A 24,934-nucleotide genomic window follows, 5' to 3' on the forward strand; every position below is an offset into this window, starting at 1 on the left:
CAATGTTTCAAAATTAGATAGACAAATGAATAGAAGAAAATACACATGGAACAATAAAATACAGTGAAATTCAAACTAAGGAAATCTAAATGAATATGAACTTAATATCAATAAGAGTATTATAAAATATAAACTTGATCACATGACTATAAAAAGCTTTTACAAATATTCTCCTTGTTTTAGAAACTAAGTATAAGACACAATCTCAAAAGCATGAAATCTCTATGAAAATAAACCCATACCATTAATTTCAAAATGTATATATAATAGCACAGAAATCCTATGTAACCTCTGAACTGATACTATTACTCTGAGTGAATTCAGAACACTTTTGATTCCGATATCTAAAATCCCCAATACTCATATCAATACCTTGCTGTTTACTTCTACATTTCTGTAAAAAATATATACTTCCATGGCAAAAGAAGCGGAGTCTTGAACTATGGTGATAATTGTCATTCTCATTCAGCTTAAGTTTTTCTTCTTTAACCCCTCTATATTGTCTGTCAGTCTTTTCACCATGCAAATGCTTTATAAGATTACTAATTAAAGACAAAAGCAGGTTAGCAAAATTATGAACAAAACGAGTATATCTGGAATTTAAAGGGTTTTCTAAGGTTGTCTCAGAAGCACAGCCAGGCTGGGGAAGGGCTGAGCCTGAAGCTGCAAATGTAGTTAGAAAAAGGTGAGCATGCGCATCAGATCTCTGGACTTCCCAGGCAGGGGAAGCTATGGGCTTGGCCATAGGAGGAGTAGAGGGTGGGGTCTGGAGAGGAGGGGAGGGACCAGAGCAATTTGAATCAGACTTGATTTTGAACTCAGGCCTGGATTCCTCTTCCCCCACTTTGCCTCCAGGTGCTAGGGGATTAAAAGCTTCTAGAGGGTGGGTCATTGCCTCCAGGCATGCAAAATTAGAGCAACAATTAGTGTTAGAACTGGGAAAAGCTGCAGGAATCTCTTCAGGTTTCTCTGAAAAAGCATGGTTGGGAGAGTGGGAGATATTTCCTTGTGTGAGTATGTTGCTGGCTCTTCTAACAAAAATAAAAAGAAAAATAGAAAATCCACAAAAACAAAGCATTAACATGATCTTATCTCCCATTTGTCTGGTTAAACAGACTAAAATCAAAAATAGGATAATTAGGGAGTCTAAAAGGTCCATTCGAAAAAACTTGAAGGAAAACACAGCCAGTACACCAGTACTTAGCAGTTAAAGGGAGAGGGAGGGGAAATTTCTTACCCAACCAGAAGATCAGAAGAAGACTGAGGGTTAGCTTTCCTCTTCGTGGTCAGCCATCTGTTAAGGGCTAAAATTCTTGCTAGTCTGTCTAAAATATCTAATGAGTGGTCGCCAATCAATTACAAGCTTTAGCAAGAGTTAGACTTTTAAGCATTTATTAAGGAGAATAAGAATTTGGTAAAGAGAGAGAGAAAGGCCTAGATTCCTGTCTATTAAAGGGAGAGCACATTTCTAGCTCCCTTCTCCGCCAGCGTCCTCGTCCTCAGGAAAGAGACCCAGAGTCAGCGCCAGTCTCTTCCTTCCTCCTCCCACTAGTCTGCGTCACTTCCTCCCCGCCAAAGAAAAGACTCCTGGTCTTGCCCTCAAAGACCTTCGCTTCATGGGCAGAACTCTTCTACAGTAAGTATCCAGCAGGTGGCGTCATTCCAATCGTTACAGCTGTATTCTTTGAACTACCATTTATCTGGCCTTTTTTTGCATTTATAATCAATTCCATAAGGAAATTGGTTTCTGTATTTTTTTTCCATGTTCTTTCTCTTTCATGTTATCTTTTCCAGAGTTTTTTAAAGAAATAATTCCCCCCCCCAAATTACATATAAAAGCAAATTTTAACATTTGGTTTTTAAAAAGGTTTTGAGTTCCAAATTCTATCCTCCTCCCCCCCCCCCATGGTAAGCAATTTGATGTAGGTTATACATGTGCAATCTTGTAAAAATTTGCATATTAGTTATTTTGTGGAAGAAAACTTAACCAAAGGAAAAAAATCAAAGAAGGAAAGAAAGTAGAAAATAGTATGTTTCAGTTGTATTCAGATTCCATTAGTTCTTTTCTCTGGCCTTTTTCATCATAAACACTTTGGGATTGTCTTTTATAGTTGTTCATCATATAATATTGCTGTTACTATATATGATCTCCTGGTTCTGCTCACTTCACTCAGCATCAGTTCATGTTAGTTTTTCTAGGTTTTTTTCTGAAATCATCCTGCTCCTCATTTCTTCCAACACAATAATGCTCCTTTATAATTGCATTCCACAACTTGTTTAGCCATTCCCCAAATGATGAGTATGCCCTTGATTTCTAATTCTTTGCTACCACAAAAAGAGCTGCTATAAGTATTTTTTGTACAAATAGGCCCTTCCTTCCTCCCCCCCCTTAAAATCTCTTTGGGATACAGATCTAGTAGTAGTATTTGCCAGGTTTTTTTTAAAAGTCTGTGTCCTTTTTTCTTCATAAAAGTATTGGATAACATTCTAAACTTAATGTTTACCTGTAGCCTATATAATACAAAAATTATTTGTTCTTTGTTGTGAAAAAAATTTACCCATGCATGACCTTGGCCACATAGCCATTTTCACCGATGACTTGTGTTTGTTTCTTCAGAAGTTGTTCTGTTTTTTAAAATGAGCTCTGAGTAGAACAAAAAAATAAAAAATAAAACAAGGATTACCATTTACCAAATAGAACAGGAAAAAGAGATTGTGCTTGAAACTACTAAATTGAACATTTAGCTTTCAAAGCTGTCCAGTTTGGCTTTCCTTTTGATCTTCTATTTTCCTCTGTTAGAAAGAGAAAATGCTTTGCCTTTCTCTCTTACTATTCTTCCCCATTATTAACCCCCTCCTTTTAACTCCTCTCAACAGGGAAAGAAAAACAACCCAATAACAAATATGGGTAGAAGCAAAATGCATTCCCACATTACACATGTCCAAAAAATGTGTGTTTAATTTTCCTCTTGAATTCTATCACCTGGGGGCAAAAACTTATTCTTACCCACCTGTCTAAACACCCTAAAAAGTACCCATAGTCTGTTTCCCAAGGTGACCAGGGAAAAAGGAAAAGAACCTGTATGTTCTAAAGTATTTACAGCAGCTCTTTGTGATAACAAAGAATTGGAAATTGAGACACCCTAAAAAGTGTATCAAACTCTATTCTGAGTGGAATAACCATCCAGACATCACAATGAGTCATTTTTCCAACTCAGGGTAGCTTAGGAGGAGAGAGAGAGGTCTGAAGACCCTTGGGTAGGAGTTGGGACAAAACACAGCATAAGAAAAGTGGCACTGGTTATGGGCCATGGAAGCAGCACCAGGATACTTGGTTAGAGAGATATCCCTGGAAAACCTCTGTGCTAGCAATGGGTTCAGGATTGGGAACCATTTGGCAGGTTCATTACTCAGTTCTGGATTGCAGTTCCAGGATATAGAGAGGAGTAGTTGCTGACGTCCTACCTGTGTAAGGACCAGAGCTCAGACCAGTAGGGCAGTGACCAGACCACACACAGATCATATCGATTTGTAAGCATCAAAAACTTACAGGCCCGGCACAGAAGAGTTCCAGGGAACTCGTGATAGAAGAGGATCTCCAAATCCAAGGGGAAAAAAAAAAAGAATTGCGAAGTAGAGATGCTAAATGAACCATACTATTTCTTTTGTTTTTGATGCTGCTTTTTTTTTCTATTTTGAGGTTTTTCATCATTGCTCTGATTTTTACTCTTATAACATGACTAATGCAGAAATAGGATTAATGTTATTGTGTATGTGTGTGTGTGTGTGTGTATATATATATATATATAAATAAATATATAAAACCTATATCAGATTACCTGCTGTCTAGGGGAGAGGGGAGGGAGGGAGAAAAATATGAAATTGTAAAGCTTGTATGGATAAAAGTTGAGAACTATCTTTACATGTAACGGGAAAAATAAAATACTTTATTAATTAAAAAAAACTTACAGGCTCTCAGGAAAAAAAATGAATAAACAACAAAAAAGAACTTGGTCATAAAAAGCAACTATGATGACAGGGAAACTCAAGACACAAACTCAGAAGACAAGGACTTAAATATCTATAAGCAAAGCCTCAAAGAAACATGCAAATTGAACAGAAGCCCAACAAGAATCCCTAGAAGAGCTAAAAGAAATATTTTTTAAAAGCATAAAAAATAGACTTGAAAAATCAAATGAGTGGTAGAGAAAAAATTGGGAAAAGAAATGAAAGCAATGCAAGAAAAATATGAAAAGAGAACTAACAACTTGATAAAAACCACACAAACATATTGGAGAAAATAACTCCTTAAAAATCAGAATTGGGGCAGCTGGGTGGTACAGTGGATAAAGCACTGGCCCTGGATTCAGGAGAACCTGAGTTCAAATCTGGCTTCGGACACTTGACACTAGCTACCTATGTGACCCTGGGCAAGTCATTTAACCCTCATTGCCCCACCCCCAAAAAAATCAGAATTGGTATGCATACCCTTTGATCCAGCAATACCACTTGCTAGGTTTATATCCCAAAGACATCCCCCAAAACAGAAAAATATCTATTTGTACTAAAATATTTATAGCTGTTCTTTTTGTGGTGGCTAAGAATTAGAAATCAAAGGAATAACTATCAATTGGGGAATGACTGAACAAGCTGTGGTGTATGATTGTTTTATAATTTTTTGTTGTTGTTGAGGCAGTTGGGGTTAAGTGACTTGCCCAGAGTCACACAGCTAGTAAGTGTTAAGTGTCTGAGGCGGGATTTGAACTCAAGTCCTCCTGAATCCAGGGCCAGTGCTCTATCCACTGTGCCACCTAGCTGCCCTTTTGTGGTATATGATTATAATGGAATATTATTGTGCTATAAGAAATGACAAGCAGGATGATTTCAGAAAGGCCTGGAAGGACTTATATGAACTGATGTATAGTGAAGTGATCAGAATGTTGTGCACAGTGACAGCAATATTGTTTGATGAAGAACTGTGAATGACTTAACTATTCTCAGCAATACATTGATCTAAGACAATTCCAAAGGATTAATGATAAAGCATACTATCTAGCAACCAAGAAAGAACTGATATTGATTGAACACAGATTGAAGCATGCTATTTTCTACTTCATTTCTTTCATTTTTTCTTTTATTCAAGTTTTCTTGTACAAAATGACTAATTTGGTGATGTTTTACATAATTGCACATGTACAACCTATATCTGATTGCTTACTGGCTCAGGGAGGGGCAAAGGGACAGAGGTATAGAATTTGGAACTTAAAACTTTAAATAAAAATGCTTATTATCCAAAAACTTAAATAAAAAATTTTAAAACAATTGGCCAAAGGGCAAAAGAAGTACTCACTGAAGAAAATAACTCCTTAAAAATTAGAATTTGGCGAGTGGAAGCTAATGACTCCATGAGATTCCAGGATACCAAGTCTTTCAAATTTGTTTTTCTTACAGTGTTGTTAATTTTCTTAGTATTGTTTTCCTGATTCTTCTCATTTCTGTATCAGTTCATACATGTCTGTCCCTATAATCATTTCTCATAGTGCATTCAGCTATTCCTCAATTGATTTAGTTTCCATTGCTTTGATACTACAAAAATTGCTGCTATAAAGGTAAACATAAAGGGTCTTCTCTTTCTTTGATCGCATTGTGGGTCTAGTCTAATAACTGTTGGAGTCATAGTTCTAAATTTCTTTCAAGAATCAGTGGCCCAATTCATAACTCCATCCAAAGTATGTTAGTGTTCCTTCCCTTAATGTGTAAATTGGTCCTTCAGTGCCCTCCATCCACTTCAGTTGCCTCTGTCACAAGTATCCTTTTTATATACTTGAACTAATCTGGCTACTTTTCCTATCTTTTTTCTTTCTGTTCATTTCTACCTCCTCTGTAAGCAGATACTATGAAGCAGGGTCCAAATGTGACGATTCTGCTGACCTTAATGGAGAAAACAATTTGTTGAAACCATTTTTAGTCCTTTTCTATTTTTCTTCTGTTTGTGGCCCTCTCCCTTTTCTTCCTGAGATGTTTACTTATTTAAATATATTGTTAGGCTTTGTTTAGACAAGTTTTACCCTTCACTGCTTTTCTGCTTCATGAAATGATACTGTTCCATCACCATTCTTTTTAAAGATTTTATAGATAAGTTTTCCTTTTAACCTGACTTTCTCTGTGGCAATGTCAGACATTTTCTGACCAACGTACTTTCTTGAATTATTTGGTCTCCTTGTTTTAGCAGAATAATTTTAGCAGGTAATTTATGTTGGTTTAACTCTTGAGGGAAATTATAGTGTTAGTATCATTAATGTGGTTCATTTCCCTTTTTAAAAAATTTTGTCAGTAGCTTATTTAAATACAAAATTAAATCTTAATTGCGTGTTACAACGTTCTCATTGCTATTCTTATTATAAATTTTTATATTAGCTCTGTCAATTATATAAGAAAGCAATGGACATCTTATTCAGGGATAACACTCACATCTAATAATGAGCCTTTTCTTATCTGTTAAAATGAGTTTCATTCTTCATGACAGTATTTGGTACTCATCATATCCAATGCCTGCCATTTATTTTTTGAAAGAAATGTTCATGTTAGAGAGGGTGTGAGGTTTCTGTATAATCTGCAAGACTTTGGCTCCTCTCATCTCTTTTCCCCATATGTTTCACCCCATCCTTAATCTTTTTCCACCTTTGCATTGAAACTACCAAGTAATAGAGAATACATTTATTGATTTGTTGGGTCTTATCAAGTTCCTTATAGAATTTCTTCACCACTTGGTTCTCAGCAACTGATGTTAGTGCATAAACCATACTTATTTTCATGGTGGTCCTTTTGCAAATTCTTATCTTTGGTACTGTAATATATTATGATCAAATGGCCCACAAAATAATTTTTTTTTGTAGCTCCCTCCATCAAATTCTTTCTCTCTCTAAGGATAACCTTTGAACTATCCTTTTATTTAGCTGCAACTTGCTTATTTGTTTCATTTATATAAGTAAGAATATCAAGGTTCATATGATTTAGTTCCTCCAGAAATTATGGCCATTAGTTGATTGTTGGACAAAGATCTCATATTTCACATAACAATAGTCAAATTAGTTTGGTTCCAAGGAGAGTTTTTATAGTAAAGCAATTTTCTGCCCTTTTTGCTGAAGTGGAAGGGGACAACACAAGTCTGAGGAAAATAATTAATTTTTGTTAATTTTGTGAGTTGCAGTAGCCAAAAAAAATTTCATTACTAAAACACAAACCTATTGGTGATGTGCCCTCTCCATATTTCACTAGACTCTACCTCAGCTACACACAAACATGGTCATACTGTTGATTTTGCTTTCACCCATAAAGGTACCACTTCCACGTTCAAGAATTCTGAATTGTTTTTGTAATTCTGAAATCTTCTTATCTGACCATAATCTGTTGGCTTTTCACTTCTCCTTCTGCCTTCCCTTGCATAACCATCCTCCCAGTCCCCCAGGCTTGCATACTGGTTTCCTCACAGCCTCTCACCCAAGCTGTTGCCAGGGCCTGCTGATTTCACCTTTGCAACATCTCTCAAATATGTCCCCTTCCTTCTCTCCTCTGATACTGCCACCACTCTAGTGGTTCAGCATTTTTAAAAGGCCCTTGTCACTTCATCATTTGATTATTGCAATAGCCTGCAGGTAGGTTTGCCTGCCTCAACTCTCTCCCCACTCCAAACCATCCTCCATTCAGCCAATAAAGTGATATATATAAATATATATATTTTTTTGCAGGGCAACGAGGGTTAAGTGATTTGCCCAGGGTCACACAGCTAGTTAAATGTCAAGTGTCTGAGGCTGGATTTGAACTCAATTCCTCCTGAATCCAAGGCCAATGCTTTTACCCACTGTGCCACCTAGCTGCCCCAGTGATTTTCTTAAAGCACAGGTCTAATCATATCACCTACAGGAAGCCATCTCCAATTCCTCTTAATACCAGTGCCTCCCCTCTTTTAATTATTTCCTATTTATCCTATATATAACTCAATATCTATTTGCTTATCTCCCTAATCAGATTATAAATTCCTTGAAGGCTGGGGCTGTTTTTTGCCCCTTTCTAAAATCCCTAGTGCTTAGCATGGTAGGTGCTTAATAAATGTTTATTGATTGATTGATTAATGCCTAGTAGCAAAGAGGTGTGAACCTAGATTCTTGCAGGTTATATCAGTGGAGTAGAAGTTCCATGCTGTGCTACTATTTTGTCTACTTTTAATAGATAAGCTTTCTTTTGTGAATTTTAGCTGTTTATGTAAGAATTGTTCAGTATTACTTTCACTGTTACATAATGAATTTACCTGTTTCCTTCAGTGTGTTCTGATTTAAATTTTACTGAAAAGCATCTGAATAAACAAATTAATGCATCTAGGACAAGATGGGAAGTGGTTGATGGGGGGGGGGGGAATCTCTATCAAATTTCTTAGATTAGGGTTTGGTTTCCATGATATGTAGATAGGTGGTGGAAGGGGAATGAACAAAAGTTTTCAAAAGAATTGCAAACTATTAATAACAATATGAATGCTCCTAATCACTAATAAGAGATGCAAATCAATACAACCCTTAATTTTCACCTCAAACCCTACAAATATGAACAGATGACTATACACACAGAGTGTTGAAAGGGTTATGGGAAGATAGACAATACTAGTACGTTGTTGGTGGAGCACTGAATCAATAAGCCATTCTCAAAAGCAGTTTAGAGTTATGCAAGTTAAGTGACTAAAATAGCTGTACCCTTTGACTTAGAGATATTGATACTAGCTAGACATATACCACTATAGGTAAGGAAGTTCCTATACACATCAAAATATTTATATCAGAACTTTTTGTAATATCAAAGAATTGAAAACAATTGGGGAATGGCTAAAATAAATTGTGGTGTATGTTATTTATTATGCTATAAGAAACAATGCATATGATGCATATAGAGAAGCACAGAAAGATTTAAATGCAGAATGAAGTAAGCAGAGTCAAGAAAACAACATGTATAATGACTACAACAGTGTAAATGGGGGAAAGCAACCATTTTCCCAACCACTCAAAAGAAAAAAGGGGTTGGTTACAAAATTTCAAAGAACAAGTATGGCTTTAAAGAAAACAGATGAAAAGCTCCTACCCCTGACTCCCTACTTTTTTGCAGGAGAATTTTTTCACAGGTGTGGAAAATTGCACATATTTTGATTCATTTTGTTAAATTTTTTTCTTTCATTTTCAAAAAAATTATTTGTTACATGGGAGGAGAGATATAATCTTATTTGGGAAAGGGATATTGGGAGAAATTCGGGAATTGTAAAAAACAAAAAGTAATATAAAAGTAAGTTAGGATCTAGAGCAGTCTCAACAATTTTCCACATATATTATTTTCATTAAAATTAATTAAAATTTATAATAAATTTTAAATGATCAATTCTTATTCCTTAAAATTTTGGCCTTACTCCTACCATCTTTTTTTTTTTTTTTTTTTTTTTTTTTTAGTGAGGCAATTGGGCTTAAGTGACTTGCCCAGGGTCACACAGCTAGTAAGTGTTAAGTGTCTGAGGCCGAATTTGAACTCGGGTACTCCTGACTCCAAGGCCGGTGCTCTATCCACTGCGCCACCTAGCTGCCCCCTCCTACCATCTTTTTAAAAAATAGTTTTGTTCTTGGGTTGGCCTGATCCTTTCACTTCCCATTAAGTTGTGAGTTCCTGGAGAGCAGAAACTATCTTTTAGCCTTTCTTTGTATTCCTTTAATTTAGCACAGTGCTAGGGAGAAATATTCATTGTGTAAAGATTGGAATGACGCCACCTGCTGGAAACTTACTATAGGAAAGCTCTGCCATGAGGAGAAGGTTTCTGAGGGCAAGCCATGCAGCTTTTCTTTGGCTCCAGGAAGTGACGTTTGCTTGTGAGAAGAAGAGGGGGCGAGGCTGGTTCTTTCGCTCTCTTTCGTAAGGACTGGTGGAGAGTGGAGCTAAAAATGCGTTCTTCCTTTGATAGATAGAGGAATCTAGGCCTTTCTCTCTTCACCAAATTCATATTCTCCTTAATAAATGCATAAAAGTCTAAACTCTTGCTAAAGCTTATACTTTATTGGCGACCACTCCTTAGATATTTTAGACAGTATAGCTAGAATTTTAGCTCCTTAACAATTGTTTGACTGGCCTTTCCCCTTCCCCCACCTTTGACTATAGTTTCTTGTGTGTTTAAACACCTTTTTATTAATGCTTGTGTGTGTGTGTGTGTGTGCACGCACACATGTATATATACACATGCTCTGTTCATTACAAAATGACTTAATCTAATGTGATTATTTCTAACTTTATACCTTTTCAAAAAAATACTTAACTATCAAGTAGTAACAGGATTATTATAACTTTTGCTAAAAGCCTATTGTACATGACTCATGGAAATATGTATAACATGATTGTACATATAACCTCTGATTCCTTGCCGTCTTGGGGAGGAGGGAGAGGGAGGGAGAAAAATTTGGAACTCAAAATCTTAAAAAAATGAACGTTAAACGATCTTTACATGTAATTGGAAAATAAAATACTACTGAAATGGGAAAAAATAACTGAGCAATTACAATGTAAAAGGCCTACTGTACTTGACTTCTTTATTCTTTCATAATGGAAAATTTTTTTTCTTTGTAATTCTCAATTTTAACAATTTTGTGCCTTAGTTTTTTAGTTTAGTTTTTTTCTTTAAACTCTTGGAATTTCTCCATGCTAGATAGAGTTTTCTGACCTTTCTCCACTTGAGGAATATTGATTCTTTTACTCTATAGCATTTTCTCTAACTAGCATAATATCTGTAAAGTGTGTGATGGGTTATAAAGTGTATTTACAGGCTAGCCAAAGTGTGACCAGCCTATTTGTTATATCTTACACATGACACTTTATCTCACATCTCCATGCCTTTGGTACAGTCTGTCTCCCACATCACCTCCCCATCACTGTAATGTACTCTGGCCCCTTGGAATCTTGAGTTTTCTTCTAATACTCAAGTATTATGTTCCACATAGGGCCTTTCCTGATTTCCTTTTACTTCGCTATACCTCAAGCTTCCAGTTCTTCCATATTTGATTATGTCCTTGCTTGGTGCACATTTTTTCCCCAATAGGACTGTTTTATTTTTGTCTTTCTGTGTTCTGCTATCTGGTTAAGTGCCTGGGATATAATAGGGTACTTGATAAATGTTTATTTATTGATTGGCTGTCAGTATAGGAAACGCCTACTGGTTCTAAATTATCTAGACACAGATCTTAAGAAAAATCTAAATGATCATTTAGCTGATTCTTTCCTTCTGAATTATTTTAATAAACAAGGTAGATTTCTTAAGTGGGGCTACTTTTTAAAAATGTCATGTGTATTTCATGTAGCATTTGTATGTAAGCACAGATATACATGCTAGACACTAAAATGTTTGAGCTAGAAAAAAATTAAAATAGGTTTATTTTAATTGGATTCTTTTGGCTTGCAGATAGAAGAAGAGTAAATTGATGAATTATAAGCATTTTGGGTACTGGGGGAAAAGAAGCATCTGTACTCTTTTTCTTTTGGGGGGGATATTGATCATAATCACTGAATTTGGAGTAAAAATAAGCTGTAAGGGGGGCAGCTAGGTGGTGCAGTGGATAAAGCACCTGCCCTGGATTCAGTAGTACCTGAGTTCAAATCCGGCCACTTGGCACTAGCTGTGTGACCCTGGGCAAGTCACTTAACCCCCAATGCCCCGCAAAAAAAAAGAAAAGAAACTGTAAGGCTTTGGTGTCAGAAAACTTTAAAAGATCATAAAAGAAAATATTTGGATTGATTTGAATTGAAACTCCTATTCAATCTGTTTACTGGAAAATACCCTCTAACAGACATAGACCCTTTCAGTAAAAATGTTCTGGATAAGTTACAATGTCCTTTTCTATCTGAAGGGGTTATTCATTACTAAAATTCAACACCATGGTTAACATCTTAGATATTGACATCATAATTCAGTTTAACCACATTTTATTTATTTACTTTTCAGGATAGAAAGTTGACAAAGTCAGAACGGCAAAGATTTAAAGAGGAGGCTGAAATGTTGAAGGGCCTTCAACACCCAAATATTGTTCGTTTCTATGATTCTTGGGAATCCACAGTAAAGGGAAAGAAATGTATTGTTCTGGTGACTGAACTTATGACATCTGGAACCCTTAAAACGTAAGTAAGAGAACATCATAAAAGAATATGTAAATCACAATATTTTAATCATGATGGTTCAAAAGTATTTGTATTTCATTGCCCATATACATTTATATTTACATGGAATCCCCACTATAACAAGCTTGATACATAGTCATCCAGACTCTGCTTGTGGCCTGAGTTGAGGGGGAATCCACCAATCAATCAGTAAATAACCATGTATTAAATACCATTTACTATATGTTGCTTAACTGTGGCATATACAGAGACAAAATTAAAACAATCCTTGGCCTCAAGTATTTTATAGGCTTATATTGAGGAGCCCATTCTACTCTTTGGATAGCTTTAATGAATAGAATACCAGGCTGTGTATCAGAAAGACTCCTCTTCCTGAGTTCAAATCTAGCCTCAGACACTTACTAGCTATATGACCCTGAGCAAGTCACCTAACCCTTTTTTGCCTCAGTTCCTCATCTGTAAAATGAGCTGGAGAAGGAAACTTAAACATTGTGCTTGTTGTAGTAAAGTCAAGATCATAATTATATTTTTCAGCTGCTAACTCAAAGTGAGTTTGTAATCCACTAAAGCCCCCAGATCTTTTTTGGAGACAGTCTAAATATGCTTCCTTGTCTTGTACTTATGAAATAGATTTTTTGAACTCGAGGGTAAAAACCTTTGTTTACCTTTATTAAAATTGATTTTAATTAAAGTATTAAGGATAGGGACTGGGCCAGTGGTTTCATTGGTTATAAGGAGTTTCTGGGAAAGAAAACTTTCTACCAGTTCATTATCACCTTTGATTCTTATAGACTGAGATCTTCCTAGAGCACTAAGAGATTAGGTCAGGGCTTCTTAAACTTTTTCCACTCATGGCCCCTTTTCACCTGAGAAATTTTTATATAACCCCAGGCATATAAGTTTATGAAATAGGCAGACAGAACCTTTTACTGTTGGCAAGTTTTTTCAATCCCATATAGAGTCAAGATCCACAGTTTTAAGAAACTTTGGATTAGGTGACTTACCCAGGATGCCGCATCTCCTTTGTATTAGTAGGATTTTAACCTGGGTCTTCCTGGCTTCCAGGCCTGTTCCCTATGCACACTGCCACACTATCTCTACTTGAGTGAATGAAAGAAAAAGCATTTAAGTACTTACTGTGAACTAAGTGCTGGGAATACAAATAGAAAAGTAAGACATTGATATGAAATGATCAGTAACTATCAACTCTAGAATATTTCTAGGAATCAGTCGTAGGTTTTTGAATTTTATGGCTTATCTACTAGTACTATGGTTCCATTCCCATTTTCTATTATGTCTACTTTTTTAAAAAAAATTTTTAAACTTCACTTAAATTTTCAGTTACAAATTCTTTCCCTCCTTCAACCACCTCCCTCACCATTGAGATAGTATGAAATATTATACCTCTTATACATATGAAGTCATTTATGATTCTTCAAATGTTGCTGGCAATAACGTAACCATTTCTTCTAATACCTTAATAATCATATCTGCTAGGTCTTCAGTACCTGAAAATGTTGTTCCTCTGAGCTAGGTGACTTGGATGAGGGGTGGTGATGTTGGACTTAATGATCTCTAAGATTCCTTCCAGCCCTAAATCTATGGTAGTAATAGAGGATCTAGCTCCCCTCAGAGAATTCATTAAAGTTGATTGGTGAGTTAGTTCCACATCAGATACCATCATCAAAATTGTTCCTTTTGTATTTTCAAAATTTACTTGCTTTTCTTGCCATTGGTGTTTACTTAAGTAATGTTTTCCATGATGCTTCCTGCCATGTTCCTAAATTTCCTAACATGAGTATGCCATCCTTCTCCACTTACCACCTTTATCCTGTTTCTTTTGTATAAGGTATAACCCATGTAGAGCATTATTCCTATCTTAAGTTTTATCTTACTAAGTGTTAGTAATAATTAAGAGGTCAAATTTGCCTCCGTGCTTTTGGACTAGTCCTTTCTGCTTGTATTCTGTTGTTTTGGGTTTTTTTTTTTGTTTTAGTGAGGCAATTGGGGTTAAGTGACTTGCCCAGGGTCACACAGCTAGTACGTGTTAAGTGTCTGAGGCCAGATTTGAACTCAGGTACTCCTGACTCCAGGGCCGGTGCTCTATCCACTGTGCCATCTAGCTGCCCTCTGCTTGTTTTCTAAACCATGGGCATTTGTGAATAGATATTTGAAGCCATATGTTTTACTACTGGCTTTTTTTTTTTTTAATTCTCCTTATGAGGCTTTTGGGTATTTCAGGTACTGTTCTTCTTCCATTAATTGTATATGCTGTATGGTATCTAGCTTGGTAGATACACACAGGCAATTTTATTCTCACCTACTCTTTTTAATTAAGGCCCTTTTGATTAGTTTTGAAAGATACCAGGAAAATGCATCATCATCAGCCTGTGTTAGCTATACTCCAAACCTGGCCAGGAGTCTCTTATCCCTGTATTCTAAGCTGTGGTGCAGAAGTCCAAATTTCATTTTCGGATACCCTTATTAGTTAGCTGTTCACTTTCTAAGTCAATTTTTTCTTCTACATCTCTTGCCTTTAGTAGACATTAGTAAGAATAAAACAACCTTTGTCCATATGTTATTCAGTTTCCTTTGTAAGGCTTTATAATCTTTTAGGATCCTTTTAGAAGTATCATTTGTGCCTTCATGAATTGTTAATCACCAAAAGTAGGCAGTAGTTTTCTTTGAGTCTTGAAGGGTTCTCACTTATGTCTTAGATATTTGCCCAGGGAATTACATAAAATTTAAAAGTTAGAATTTTAGTAACCATCTAGTCCAACCCATACACAAAAGGAATGTTCACTATAATGTAGTTGACAGGTAGACATCAGACATCTTCTTGAAGACCTCCAAGGAAGGAAAACCCATGAATCTCAAGATAGCCCATTCCATTTTTTGTATAGCTTGAATTGTTCAAAAGTTTTCACCAATATCAAGCCTGCATTTTCTTCTTTGAAACTTCTACCCATTGCTCCTGATTTTGCCCTCTGGTGCCAAAAAGAACAAATATAATCTTTCCTCTGCATGATAGCCCTTCAAATATCTAAATATTTGAAGATAACTATACTATTTCCTCTGAGCCTTCTCTTCTCAAGACTAAGTATACCTGGTTCCTTTAATCAGTCTTGATATTGTTGTGTACCCAAGACCTTTCACCATCCAACTTGTCCTGAGTACTCTGGATTATCAGTGATTTTCTTAAATTTGTTGCCCAAAATTGAATATAGTACTCTACATTGGGTCTAACAAGGACAGAGTACAGTAGTACTGTTACCTCCATGTTCTTGAAAGTCAGCTCCATCAGTATAGCCCAAGATTGCATTAGTTTTTTTGGCTGCCATATCACATTATTAATTCATGTTGAGCGTTCAGTTCACTAAAACTTCTAGATCTTTTGCAGAACAACTGCTATGCATACCTCTCATATCTTATACTTGTGAAGTTGATTTTTTAACAAAGTACAAGACAACCTATTTTTCCACCCTACCTAAACCACACACAAAGATGGTCATATCTTTGAACTTGCCATCACCCATAAAATACAGCACTTTCATGTTAAACTCTGAAATTCCCTTATCTGATCATAATCTATTGATCTATTATCTGATCACATCTCTCCCTCTCTACCCCAACTTCAGAGTATATTCTTCATCCACACTGTGACTTCCAATCCCTCAGTTCTTTCTGAAAGGATTCCCCTTGCTCTGACTATACCCTTCTCCCTTCTCCATCTTGACCCCTTAATGAAGCAGTTCAACTCTATATGTTCCTCTGTTCTTGAGTCTCTTTCCCCATATGATTATGGGGATCTTTCCCTGTCATGCCACAATCATGAATCTCTCCTGTCATCAACTGCCTTTTGTTCCCATACTAAACAAATATGGAGAAAACCAAAAAACAGTGCTAATTGGGTCCACTACCACTGCATTTTTTTTCCTGTGAAATTAATACCTTTATTTAGCTCTCCAAGAACCTACAAGCCATTCTACTAGTTACTGCAAGTATCTTATATCTTCTATTTTATTTATAGCAAGATTGATATGGATATGTTTAATAACCTTCATTTATATAGCTTTTAGGTTTACAAAGCATTGTTCAGCACATACAATTATCCCCACTTTATAGAGAGGCTCAGTGAATTTCAGTGACCTGCCCAGGGTCACACAACTAGTGTCAGAACCAGGATCTGAATCCAAGTCTGGCCTGTCTCTAAAATTAGCATCCTTTCCCCTACAGCACACTGTCTCTCATTTGCAATGAACAGATTATTCAAATGGAGTTTTGTTATTGGTCATTAAGCAAAGGTCTCACATAAGCATTAGTTTATAGAAAACAGCGTGATACTTAGCTTCACCTGCCCCCATTCTCCACCACTTCACCATTATTACTGGGGGAGATGAAGGCCATAGCAGACCTTTCAGATTTTTGCTTCAAGCATCACAATGGCCAAAAATGTCATCATCTAGTGGCAGGTATTCTAGTAATGAGCCTAGTAGTAGAAGCAGTGTTAGATAGTAGAAAGAACCACACTTAAAATCCTGGATCTGCCACTCCATGCCCATGTGACCTCAGGCAAGTCACTTCATCACCTCACTGGGCCTCAGTTTCCCCATTTTTCTACCCATCCTTTAAAACCTCAGCTCTAACGCCACTTCCATGAAGTCTTCCCTGCTTTCACCAGTTGAACATGAGCTTTTTCTCACTTCCCTTTGTTGCACCTTTCAAGTTTTAGATTCCAGTTGGTGTCAAAGTCCTCCTAATAGATGCTTAACCTCCATGGAAAGGAGTGTTCTAATCTTTTCTCTTCCCCTGCAGTTAAAGAGTACTCTAGAATAAATTGATGCTTAATAAGTGGCTGTGGAATTCAAATGATCCTCAGGAGATAATTAATTTCCCTTTTTTTTCCTTAGGTGGCTCTGGTGGTCCCTGGGTGTTGCCTTAGGGAGAGGAACTGAGGCACATGGAGATGGCTTCAGCACTACCAGTGCATTTTACATAACCTCAATTGGGCCACCTCTGCTTCTAGACAATCTCCCTAATTAACTCACCATCCCACTTACTACAGTGGCTCTTCTAAACCATTTCATTCCCTCCTATCCCCAAACCCCACTTGAAACAAGCAAACACCACCCACCTTCTCAGCTGAGAACTTCACCTCATATTTTATTTTTAAAATAATCTGACATCACTAAAATGCCTTCCACTTTCTTCTCTTTTACTTCTTAATCACATGAAGAGGTAGTTATCCTTGCCAAAGCAAACTCCCCTAGAATGCACAAATGAATCTATTCCAACCTATCTTCTTAAGCAGATTGCTCCTTCTCTCACTTTACCTTCAATTTCTCCATCTTTACTCGCTGATTTCCTGCTGTCCATAAACATGTCCATGTCTCCCTTATCCTCAAAAAACCTTCCTTGGTCTGTCCTTACTGGCTAGCTATCATACTGTATCTTTTCTCCCTTTTCTGGCTAAACTCCTTGAGAAAGCCTGTAATAGATGCCAGTTCCTTTCCTCTCACTCTCTTTTAACTCTCTGCTTTCAACTTCATTACTCAACAGAAACTGCTTTCTTTTTGTTCAAAGCTATTAACAATTTCTTAATTGACAAATCTGATGACCTTCCCCTACACCTCATCAGTCCTCATCTTCCTTGATCTCTCTGCAGACTTTGACACTGTTGATCATCTTCTCCTTGATATTCTCTTCTCTTTGTTTCTGTGATCCCGCTATATCCTGGTTTTTCTCTTACCTATCTGATTCTTCCTCCTCAAGCCTCCTTTGCTGGATCTTCATCCAGGTCATGCCCAGTAACTGTGATGTCCTACAGGACTCTGTCCTGGGCTCTCTTTTCCCTCTGCTATTTAATTCGGTGATCTCATCAGCTCCCATGGTTTCTTCATGCAGATATTTTCAGATTTATTTATCCAGCCTTAACCTCTCCTGACCTCCAATCTTATATCTCCAACTACCTTTTAGACATATCAAACTGGATGTCTATAGATATTTTAAACCCAACATAGACAAAACCAAACTCTGCTAAACTTTCCCTTCCTCCAAATTCTTCTGTTGCTGTCAAGATCACCACTGTCAAGATAATGGAATGTGATAGATGAGATTTGGCAGATACTCAGGAGCCCACCTGAGTGGATTACTGGCTGACTTATAGTTGACTAGATTCTAAGCACATCTGGCTGATACTTGAGAGTACTTAAGAAAGCATGGTTCTCAGAAGCTAACAAACTTTGAACTTCCGGTCCAGTCAACCAACCAGCTTGAAGAACCTCCCATTTCTGGGAGGGGACAGGAAGGAGGAAGGAGAGCCTGCGCAGGGAGCTCTCTCTCTTTTGATTCCTGACTTCACCATGGTGGAGGAGAGAGACTCCAGAGGACTTCACAGGGAAATTGAGGAAAGATAGGATTGCCAGGCTGTAGGAATTCTGTTCTCAATCTTTCTCTATTTTTCAGTAAATCCTTAAAAACCTAAACTCATTTTATCAGTGATTTTAGTCAGTTTCCCCCAAAATTGGGGGAACAGATTAGAACCCACATTCAGAATTTTAAATTACACACCACCATCCTACTCTCTAAGTTCTCCCAGACTCATGACCTAGGTGTAATCCTGAATTCCTTACTCTTTCACCCTTTATATCCAGTTCATTCCTTGAGAAGGCCTATCCATTTCACATTTGTAATATCTTATATATACCCCCTTCTCTCCTGAGAATTCCAACGTGCTGGTGTAGGCCCTCATCACTTCATACCTAGACTATTGCAGTAGTCTGATAATTAGTCATCCTGCCTCAAGTTTCTCCCCACTCCAGTCCATTCTCTACTTAGTTATCAGTGTTCTTCAGCTCTCAGGTCTGTCTTTATACCCTGCTACTCAATAAACTTAATTGCTCCCCTGCCCCTCATCACCTGTAAATTTCTCTGTTTGGTATTGAAAACTTCCCTTTTCCATTCTTTTTTTCACCTTATACTCCCAACCCCCATATTCTTCAATCCAGTGACACTGGCCTTCTTGTGTTGTTCTTCAAACCAGACACTCCATTTCTCAACCCAACACATTTCCAGTCTGTCTCCCATGCTTGGAATGCTCTCCTCAACTCTGCCATCTGGTTCTCCTGGCTTCCTTCAAGTCTCAGCTAAAATCTTACCTTTTCTACTTCCCTCTGTTGATTATTTCAGATTTATCCTGCATATAGCTAATTTGTACATAGTCGTTTACATTAGGATTCACATTAGGCTGTGAGCTGCTTTTTTTTTTCCTAAATTTTAAAATTTATTTTTTTAAGTTTTCAACCTTTCTTTAGATAAGATTTCCAATTTCAACTTTTTCTCCCTCCCTCCCCTAGACAGCAGGTAATCTGATATATAACAAACATATTTCTGCATTAGTCATGCTATACAAGAAGAATCAGAGCAAGAAGGAAAAACCTCCAAAAAGAAAAACAGCACCAAAACAAAAAGAGATAGTATGGTCCAATCAGTGTCCATATTCCACAGTTTTCCTTTTTTCTGGATTTTGAGAGCTTTTTCCATCATGAGTCCTTTGGAACTTTCTTGTACCATTGGATTAGTGAGAAGAATCTAGTCTATCACAGTTGATCAACACACAATGTTGATGATACTGTGCACAATGATCTCCTAGTTCTGTTCATCTCACTCATCATCAGCCCATGCAAGAGCCTCCAGGTTTCTCTGAACTCCTCCTGCTCATCGTTTCTTGCAGCACCATAGTATTCCATTACATTCATATACTACAACTTGTCCAGCCATTCCCCAATTGATGGGTATCCCCTCAGCTTCCAATTCCTTGCCACCACAAAAAAAGCAGATATAAATATTTTTGTACATGTGGGTCCTTTTCCCTTTTCCATGATCTCTTTGGGGAAAAGACCCAAAAGTGGTATTGCTGGGTCAAAGGGTGTGCACAGCTTTATAGCCCTTTGGGAATAATTCCAAATTGCTCTCCAGAATGGTTGGATCAGTTCACAGGCTGTGAGCTTCTTGAGACCAGGGACTGTCTTTTATCTTTCTTTGTATCCCCACTTCTTCATACAGGGCTTGACACATAGTATGCACTTACCAAATGTTTTTTGACTGATTTATCCCAATTGAATTTCAGCTTATTAGAGTACTCCTAATAATTTGTCAAGATCCTTTTCAATTCTGGCTGACATCCATTCTCTTAGTACAGCTGCCAAGCACTGCATTAAATAATTGTCAGATTTTATACCCATTTTATCCTCACAACACCCCTATAAGGTAGGTAGTATTTTCAGCACCATTTTATAGTTGAGGAAACTGAGGCAGACCAAGGTTAAGTGACTTATCCAGGTTCACACAGATACTAAATCTCTGAGGCTTGATTTTTAACTCAGTTCTTCTTGACTCCAGGCCCAGCCTCCTATCCATTTTACCACCTAGCTGCCCCTAAGAATAACATATAGTACTTTAAGGTTTTCAAAGTGTTAATTTCTTTTGAAATATAAAAACCTACTTTGTCATATAGAGTTGTTTGGGCTTAATTTAATGATAATTTATTGGAACAGTAAGAATAGAGAGTTGGTATAGCAATTACCTCAACCACATTTGATTATGAATTGACATTCCAAACTAATTTAAAGTGTTTTCTTTTGGTTTAGCTAAAGATAGCACAATGCAACTAAAACCATATAGCAAGATAGCCCTCTAGTGGCTAGAATAAGTTCAAAGCATATTCAACATTATTTAACTGAGGCTAAATCCAGTTTTGTCTTTTTGCTGTCACATTTTCTCTGAATATGTCTAGAAAATAAGTCTTAAGGTATGTACCCTTCTTCCTCAAAATTGAAACCAGATTTGAGAGAATGTAGAAAAGCAGAGTTAAAAATATTCCCTTGATAGATCTAGCTTTTGTCCCCCACCTAACTCACCCCTCTAGGAAGGAATTGTGGGCCCTATGAATGGCCATTGGGAACATCAAATATACAAAAAGTAGTTTGAGCTAAGACTGAAAAAATTGGTTGGAGCCAGCTTATAGAAGGGGTCTTGAAAATCAGGCTAAAGAGGCAGTAGAAAGATTTGGTAAGAGCTGTACATTGAGCATCATTCTGTAGAGTGGATTGAAGAAAAAGAGAATTCCAAAGGCTATATTACAATAATTCAGTGAAGAGTTAATGTGGGTTTGAATTATAGTGGTGACAATAGAAATACTAAGAAGTGGTGAGAATGTAAATGATGATAAAAGAATCAAAGTAAAATTGGATTTGGGGGTTTCAGAGGAAAAATGAGTAAAACATAGCTATATTTATGAGCATGTTTATGTGGAGGATGATGGTACCATTTACAAAAATTTGGGAATTGGGGGAATTTATTGGAAAGATTTCAGTTTTGGACAAGTTGAATATGAAGTAATGATGAGGTATCCATATACATATGATGTGCTAAGTAGATGTTTTTTTTTAATTCTGTATGAATGGACAGTTTTCAAGGACGAAATCCAAGCCTTATGAAAAAATGCTCCAGGAGAGAAAGGGCAATTAAAAGAACTTTGAAGCACTACCTCACATCCATTAGATTAACAAACTTGACCAAAAAAAATGACAACTATCAGAGAGAAATTCTGGAAAAAATTTGGAGCTGTACCTAAAAGATTACTAAACTCTACATTTCTTCTTACCCAATAATATCACAATAAAGCATACACCCCAAAGAAATGAAAGGAAAAGGACTCCATATGTACAAAAGTTTCTTTAGAAGCTCTTATTGTAATGAGAAATGACTAGAAATTAAAGGGGTGACCATCAGTTGGGGAATGTCTGAACAAATTATTCTGTATGATAAGAATGAAATACTCTTTGTGGTATAAGAAATGATGAAAGGAACAATTCAGAGAAATCTTTTATAAACTGATCCAGAGTTAGGGGAAAAGAACCAGATGAATTTAGATAGTAACATCATAAAGATAGACTACCTTGAAAGACTTAAGAAGTCTGATCAGTGTTATGACCAACCTCGATGCCATGATTATACATGCTGCCCACCTCCAGAGAAAGAACTGATAGATCCAGATTGCACGTGTGTGTGTATGTATGTATGTATGTATGTATGTATGTATGTATGTATGTATGGTATATACATGTATGGATGAACAAGTGTGCATGCACAGGTATATCATAGCCAATACAGAAATTGGTTTTGCTTGACTATATATATATTTGTTATAAAAGTTTTGTTTGTCCTTCTCCCTCTTCATCCCATCCTACCCCCCTGGAGGAGGAGGTAGATAGGTAAGAAAGAAAGTAGATTTTCTTTCCTCATTGAAAAAAAATGTTTTTTTAAGGAATCTGGATAATCATCTTTGAAAGACTTAGTTATTTTACAACAGACTGACCTACTGCAATTCCAAAGGACTTAGGATAAAACATGCTATACCTACCTTCAGTTAGAGCACTGATGGATTCTAAATAGAAGTTGAGGCTTATTTTTTTCTTTTGTGTGTGTGTGTGTGTGTGTGTGTGTGTGCGCGCGCGTGCGCGCGTTGGGGGAGGAGGCAGAACATAAGTAATACGGATTTTTGTTTTGTATGAGTATAATATTTTGTAATAGTTTTGGTTTTCTTACCTTCTCATTGGATCTAGATATGTGTGGGGGCGGGGAGTAATTAGAACTGAAAAAAGAAAAAGAAAAAAGTCTTTGCTTTAAAAAAGCAAACTAGAACTTTAAACAAAAAAATTACTCTGTAGTTTAAAAGAAGGGTTGAGGCTGGTGGTAACATGCAGGATTAATTTGCATAGTAGTAATAATTGAAGCTTTGGGAATAGATGAGAACCAATAACTTATATTGAAGAAACCAAAGTGCAGAGTCTCTGTAGGTAGGTAATATATGCAATTCCTTTATTAAGGAGGAGATGTGAGGTAAATTAGGTGGCAAATAGGACAAAGCGCGCTGTTCTGAGCTGCGTCTGACTCCGACTAGTCCCCTAGTAATTTAGGTTTGATATTGGAACAAAATGAGACAGTCATGGGTCATTCAACAGTTAAGACAGCTTTATTTAGCCATAAATAGGAGCATATTTAATAAAGATAAATATTTAGGACTCCTTGAGTTAGATGAGTGAAGTTCCCTTGCCTCAATTACCATTTGTGATCTGCCAGCCTATCTTCCAAGTACCCCCAAAGCTCCTGGTGCTCGCTTTGTACTCACTCAGGTGTTGAGGAGCAACATCAACTTTCTAAACCTTCAAGTCTCAATACCTTAAAAAAACAAGCCGGGGCAGCTAGGTGGCGCAGTGGATAGAACACCGGCCCTGGAGTCAGGAGTACCTGAGTTCAAATCCAGCCTCAGACACTTAACACTTGCTAGCTGTGTGGCCCTGGGCAAGTCACTTAACCCCAATTGCCTCACAAAAAAAAAAAAAAAGCCAAATTTCAATGAGGAAGGGTTAAAATACTGCTTTTTAACATGTAAACCATTTTGTGTGTGTGTGTGTACATATGCACATGCAACACACAGAGCTAAGAAGAGAAGCAAAGGTGATGTTTCTGAAAGGCTAAAACTAGAGTATCAAGAAGCAGGGAAGTCAAAGGATTGGTCAGCAGTGTGAACTCCTTATGAAAGATTAAGAAAGATGACAGAAAGGGGGCGGCTAGGTGGCGCAGTGGATAAAGCACCGGCCCTGCATTCAGGAGTACCTGAGTTCAAATCCGGCCTCAGACACTTGACACTTACTAGCTGTGTGTCCCTGGGCAAGTCATTTAACCCCCATTGCCCTGCAAAAAAAAAAAAAAGAAAGATGACAGAAAAAGGCATTTTATTAGGAAGGCCATAAAGGACCTAGTTTCATTAGTGTAGTGAGAGATAGAAATCAAGTTGCAAGGGTTTAAGAGCTTGAGGGAAGTGGAGGCAGGTCACTAGGTCAGATGTTGAGTTGCCAGGGATGTGGATTCTGGTCTGGATCTAGGTTTATATCTAATAGTAGGTTAGGTGAGTTTGCACTCACTTAATTGCCAGTGTTAGTACTGCTCAGCCCCAAAGTGGGAATTCCAAAAGTAAGTGTTGTTTTTGGAGGTAATTGGGTGTGACTTGCCCAGGATCACATGGTAAATGTCTGAGACTGGATTTGACTTAAGGTCTTCTAGAGTCTAGTTGATTCTCTATCCACTGTGCCACCTAGCACTGTCTCCCCCTTCCCACCATTATTTTACCTTTAAGGAAATTGAGGCCCAGAGAGGTGAAATGACTTGGCCCATATCATCTGGGTAGTAAATAGCAAAAATAGGATTTGAATTCAAGTCCTTTTATTCTGGATCCAGGGCACTTTCCACTGTACAGTCCTGTCTGTTGGGCTTGATTATTCATGAGTATCTACTTGTCTGTTCCGCTGATGTTTTTTTTTTTTTCTTGCCCTCCCAATTCAAACATTTTTCAATCAATAAACATTAGTTAAGTGCCTACTATGTGCCAAACACTGTGCTAAGTGCTGGCACTAAAAAAATGTATATTGTCCAACCTCATGGATCGTATACTGAGGAGCTTACTTTTCTATGTATTTTTTAACTAGAACCAGGAAGCTTGATGATTACTGCCATTAAAACATGGTATGAGAATTGTACTGCTCACTTTATTCATTCTTTTTTTTTTTTTCATTTAAATTCTAGGCTTTTTATTCCGTATGATTTTTGTTATTTTACCTATCTCTATAAAGTAGACCACCTTGGTAGTCTGGCATGCCACTAAATATGCACATTAATTTTGGGGGTG

At 37.0% G+C, this 24,934-nt stretch overlaps 1 protein-coding gene across 1 annotated transcript in view; it reads left to right on the forward strand.

The window, feature by feature from the left end:
• Positions 1-24,934, forward strand: part of WNK1 (WNK lysine deficient protein kinase 1) — a 176,450-nt gene that overhangs the window by 57,554 nt on the left and 93,962 nt on the right. The window contains 1 exon segment of the mRNA XM_043965409.1: positions 12,014-12,186. Within this exon segment, the coding sequence (XP_043821344.1) occupies positions 12,014-12,186 (173 nt within the window).

Source organism: Dromiciops gliroides, chromosome 5 (genome assembly GCF_019393635.1).
Source record: "Dromiciops gliroides isolate mDroGli1 chromosome 5, mDroGli1.pri, whole genome shotgun sequence".
Lineage (NCBI taxonomy): Eukaryota > Metazoa > Chordata > Mammalia > Microbiotheria > Microbiotheriidae > Dromiciops > Dromiciops gliroides.